Raw genomic sequence first — 5625 nt, forward strand, 5'->3', positions numbered from 1 at the left:
CCTCTCCTTTCTCTCTCTTGTCATTCTCTCCCTCTCCTTTCTCTCTCTTGTCATTCTCTCTCTCCTTGCCTCTCTCCTTGTCTCTCTCTTGTTATTCTCTCTCTCCTTGTCTCTCTCTTGTCATTCTCTCTCTCTCTCCTTTCTCTCTCTCTTGTCATTCTCTCCCTCTCCTTTCTCTCTCTTGTCATTCTCTCTCTCCTTGTCTCTCTCCTTGTCTCTCTCTCTCTCCTTTCTCTCTCGCTTGTCATTCTCTCTCTCTCTCTCCTTGTCTCTCTCTTGTTATTCTCTCTCTCTCCTTCTCTCTCTCTCTTGTTATTCTCTCTCTCTCCTTGCCTCTCTCCTTGTCTCTCTTGTCATTCTCTCTCTCTCTCCTTCTCTCTCTCTCTTGTCATTCTCTCTCTCTCTCCTTGTCTCTCTCTTGTCATTCTCTGTCTCTCTCCTTGTCTCTCTTGTCATTCTCTCTCTCTCTCCTTCTCTCTCTCTCTTGTCATTCTCTCTCTCTCTCCTTGTCTCTCTCTTGTCATTCTCTGTCTCTCTCCTTGTCTCTCTCTTGTCATTCTCTCTGTCCTAGTTTACAGTCTAATAAACCAAATTCAGAGATGATCTAAATTGTATTTCAAGTTAAAGTTTAATCATTTAAATGTTGGGTCAGTAACTGTTCTATCCTTCCCAGACATAAATAAACACACACACACACACACCACATTAACTCATATCCTGTAAGCTATCGATCTGAAGGTAAGTCATATAGAAACGACAGTTAGAGACACCCCTTTTACCCTGTGGACCTCTGGGTAAAAAGCAGGACAGTGACTGAACTGTCCTCTTGAGACAGACACACAGTTTGAGATCTTCCTCATAGGTAACTCTAAGTTGTCGATGTAGGAGGTCAAACGGCATTAAAACAACAACAACAACAACAACAAACAGAAAATCCTGGGTTTGTTCCTTAGATCTGTAAGCTAATGAGTCACAAAGAGGAGTAGACAGGGAGTTACTGTAGTGGTGGAATGTCCCCTGAGCCCTGTGTGATGTTATGAGCTGCACCCTGGGACTGTTGATGGGTTTAAACACAGTCCTGCTTCAGGCTCACCTGTCCATCACCCTCACCGATTCCTCTCAACTGAATAAAACTGTGGGGTGATTCGTCTGACAGAAAATAACACTGTTTCTGCAGCTAACCCACAATGCAGTTGTATCGTCTTTTAAAGGAATAAATGTGATCTAACTATACATATAGTAGGTGCAAGGCAACAGGCAACCTCTATTGCAGTACTCATGAGCAGTGAGCACATTATCTGCATACTTGGGGAAGGGGATTGCTGTGAACCACACCTGATGAAAAACACCTGTAATACCAAATTCCTGTCCTAATCCTGTTGCTGATTAATTAAACTGACACAAATTTGGACTCCTCTCAACCTGCTATGAAAAGAGAATCAAACCACCTGATTTTTGTATTTCTCAGGCCTGTAGACAACGGCATGATTGCTGCTGTTTGAAAGGTGACAGCGGAAGTCAGCCAGCTGCGGGTGACAGGGAACACGGCACAGCAGATGGAGGCTGCATGCCTAGGCTACACCAATGTTACGGTCTCATCAGCCCACGAGGCCACGTCACAACTGACAATAACAGGATCTACACTGAGAAAGTAGTCTTTCCTTTGTCTTGGTGAAATTTTAGAAAGCCATGTGACGTGCAAAATACGTTTTGTTAAAAAGACATTGGTTAAATTGAATTCTTCATTCTGTCATGATTTTATTAGCTTTTTAAAAAGTATTATTAATTGGCATTGATATTTGAGGTCGGGGATTAAAACACTGAAAGATTTAAAATGATAGAATATAAAGAAGATGAAAGCATGTAATAGAATGGGTTAAATCCAGTGAAAACGGGGGCAGAGTAAATGATTAATCTAGATGTTAAACGGCGGTGTGTGGGATAGAACGGGTCTAACCCTGCTCAACAAGAAACACATTGGACACAGATTACATCACAGACCTCTGTTATGAATTAGCTAGATTAGGCCACTATGAAATTGGATTTATGCACGGGAGAGAGCACTGGGAAAACTCTGGATTGATTTCATTGATTTCAAATGGATTATCGGACTTTAAAAATCATATGCCCACAAGCATCTTCAATCAGATGTAGCCTAATCTATAACATAACAGGTCGTGCCTGGAAAAATCACATCGATAAACTACACATGAATCATGATTTAAGGCAGTAAATGAAGGCCTTCCTACTTGAATCCACCAGCGTGGAATCCACAACGAAGAAGCAAATAGCTGAAACATTTCGGTGACCTTTTCGGTGAATACTTTAGATAGATTTTCCATTAAATTAAACCAGACGGCTGAACATCGACTACATTTGTACAAGCTTGATCCACATGCTCTTTCTTGGCCCCAATAATTTAGTATTCAGATTGGGATTTTTGTAAATAAAGTTTAGGTCTACAATGCACAATATAGTGATAAAACGCCGATGCAGCAGCAGCTGCCGCGGTCAAAATAAACTAAAGAAACTAGACTGCTAGAATTATGACAGAATTAACATGCACCTGCATTTCACACTGACATTATAAATAGGGATAATGTGGCAGAAAATGATATAGGCAATACCATCCTCAAAATGCATGACTGAATGGGCTAACTGAAATAATACATGATCTCAACGAAATCATGACTGAATGGGATAACTGAAATAATACATGATCTCAACGAAATCATGACTGAATGGGATAACTGAAATAATACATGATCTCAACGAAATCATGACTGAATGGGATAACTGAAATAATACATGATCTCAACGAAATCATGACTGAACATGAAGACGCAATGACCATGGCACTATTCTAAATATTGGTGCAGTGTGTGTGTGTGTGTGTGTGTGTGTGTGTGTGTGTGTGTGTGTGTGTGTGTGTGTGTGTGTGTGTGTGTGTGTGTGTGTGTGTGTGTGTGTTTGTGTGTATGTGTGTGTGTGTGTGTGTGCGACAGAGAGAGAGAGAGAGAGAGAGAGAGAGAGAGAGATCCTATAACTTTAATGATAAGGCGTTATGTATGACTAAAGTCTAATTGCAAAGAAATGTAAAACGTTCCAAGAAAACGAGACGGCAGGCTATTCATCCTAACACAGTAGCGTATGACTGTCACATGTGTTCTCGCCAAATTGTACTTTAAAACACATGCAATTTGAATAGAACATAGTTTCCCAAACTATGGATGATGATTGGGTCGTGTGTCCTGTGTGGCTCAGTTGATAGAGGTTATGGGTTCAAAAATAAAGAAATATGTGAGGTCTCCTGATATGAAAATGGTTTTAGAACACCTATTCATACAAGGATTTTTCATTAACACTGGACAGTTACGCACATGGACAGAAATGTAAGAATGTAACAATAAGTTACTAGAATTAATAAATACGTTAACTTTTAATGTGGAATTTAAAATTGTAAAATTAAATAGTACGTTTTGGTTGCACAATTATTTTGGTTTTAAATGTTAATTAATAATTGCATAAATATGCCAAAAACATGCACATATGAAGGCGTCATAATACCCATGAATGTACTTCACCAAAAACATGCACATATGAAGGCGTCATAATAACCATGAATGTACTTCACCAAAAACATGCACATATGAAGGCGTCATAATACCCATGAATGTACTTCATGCCATCAGCGGGTCAAATAAAGTTATTCTGCACTTTACATTTTTCAGGTTTTGCAGCTAGTGCTTTAAAATCAGACCATTCCATCCCTCTTGGAAAAGATCAAAAAGTGGTTTGCAATGAAACATAAACAGCTATAGAAGAAGTGTGTTTATAGTATACCTTCCTCCAGTATCACACTGTAAACATGGAAATTCATCCTAATTAATTGCCAGTGATAATGGTAATTGAATTCAGTATTTTATATACAAAACTCCCATATTTAGGCTATTATCAAATGATCTATAAGGTGATCATACTCACGTCGTATTGTTTCTCTTTGAGACAGTGATAGGTGCTGAGGGTTCCCCTGCTTGCGACGGGACATTGCCCCTGCATCTACTCTGGCATCGCCCGGAAAACTCTGCGTGGGTTCGGCTTGCTCCGTGGTGCTCCGCTGGTCTGGTGCCCGGTAACTTTTTCAAGGTGCTTCCAATTGAGACGACTAACATGAAGCTACAGTAAGTGAAAAAGAGCCAAGTGTTTTTTATTGAAGTTGTTGAAAGGCGGGTAAAACGTTTGTCAACTGTCCAGTCCTCGCAGAATTATTTCACCCTAAGCGCAACACCTGGAGGGGTTAAACTGTTGAGTTACAGCAGACACATGCAAGTTCATGCAAATATTTCTGCTTGGTTATTTTGTGTCAATAACCTCAACGGAATTACTGCAATCATTGCAGAGAATAAAAATAATTTGAATTCCGACGAGGTGCCCTCTGCGTTCACTACTGGGGTAGCCTACCGTGCATGCCACTCTTCGCTCGATGGGCCAATATTCGATTCAACTTTCACCTCTTCTCCTCTGTTATTTTCTTGCAGAATTACAACAAATGTCCTATTAATTCAATAACTGAACCCAAAAAATTCCACCGGTGTTGGGTCTGCTAGGTGCTGTGAGCTGTGAGCTTTGGCACCATTCAGTCCTCGCAGTGCGAGTCTTGACAGTAGCGAAAGGAATGGCACAGAACTCTCCGCTCTAGGAGTTGACAGAGGGAGACGGAGACAGACCAACAGCCAGCCAGTCAGACACCTCTTATTTTTCTCCTTCCAAACAGCCGAGGTCCAATGTTTCCTGATGTCTCTTTCTCCTTTCACAGTGACGAGTCTGTCCTATCGCTTTGGGAGAATCCCGCGTGTGTGTGTGGCTGAGATTGCCTCCGTAGAATGGGATAAGACTTCAGATTCAAGTGCGGACGTGACGTTGCGTCCACGCTGAGAGAGACATCAGTGCGACTTGGGAGGCGACGAGCAGTGACTCGCGCGCCCATTAGTGGGCTATCGTTAGTGCGCGCGTTTGGCGCGTGCGGGAAGGAATCAAGTGGACACGGAGAAACCAAAACAACCCAGTTCCGGTGCAGACGAACCGTTCCAAATTGGTTTCACAATGATATGATGGCATATCATGTCACTGATTTCAAGGTCGATTTTTATTTTTATTTTTTTTGCTGTCAGTAAGGCTACTTTGAGTCTGATAAATTCATTGAAGACTGACTTTTAAGCAATACGCTTAGAAGCGGGTTTCTTCAACATTCAGTACGGACATTGGCTTTTCGTAAATGCTATAGCAATTTTTCCTTAAGCCTATGTTTATCACTAATGCAATGTTTCAGTTATTTATAATGTTGCACATTTGTAGGCTAGAAGAAGACACGTAGACCTACAGAACAATAATGCAAAATAATAAACAATCATTTTAAAAAACTATACATTGTTGTGAGGACAATATATTTAATTGTGTGCATTTATAACGATTCTTGAATTGATTGATTGATTGATTCATTGAGGTAGCGAACACGTGTAATATTTCAAAGCAAGAAAAATAACTGGGAAAGCAATGAATTACTACAATAGACAGACACACTGCACAGGTATGTCAAGGCGGGAACACCTCCCCTGTGTTTGCCTG

At 40.7% G+C, this 5625-nt stretch overlaps 1 protein-coding gene across 1 annotated transcript in view; it reads right to left on the reverse strand.

Moving 5' to 3' along the window:
- The window catches only part of LOC115121470 (B-cell lymphoma/leukemia 11B-like), a 68266-nt gene extending 63274 nt beyond the window's left edge, over positions 1–4992 (reverse strand). The window contains exon 1 of the mRNA XM_065026197.1: positions 3985–4992. Coding sequence (XP_064882269.1) covers positions 3985–4048 — 64 coding nt within the window. The 5' untranslated portion in view covers positions 4049–4992. The remainder of the gene's footprint in view (positions 1–3984) is intronic.
- Between the last annotated feature and the right edge of the window lie 633 nt (positions 4993–5625).

The sequence above is a fragment of the Oncorhynchus nerka genome, linkage group LG13 (genome assembly GCF_034236695.1).
Source record: "Oncorhynchus nerka isolate Pitt River linkage group LG13, Oner_Uvic_2.0, whole genome shotgun sequence".
Lineage (NCBI taxonomy): Eukaryota > Metazoa > Chordata > Actinopteri > Salmoniformes > Salmonidae > Oncorhynchus > Oncorhynchus nerka.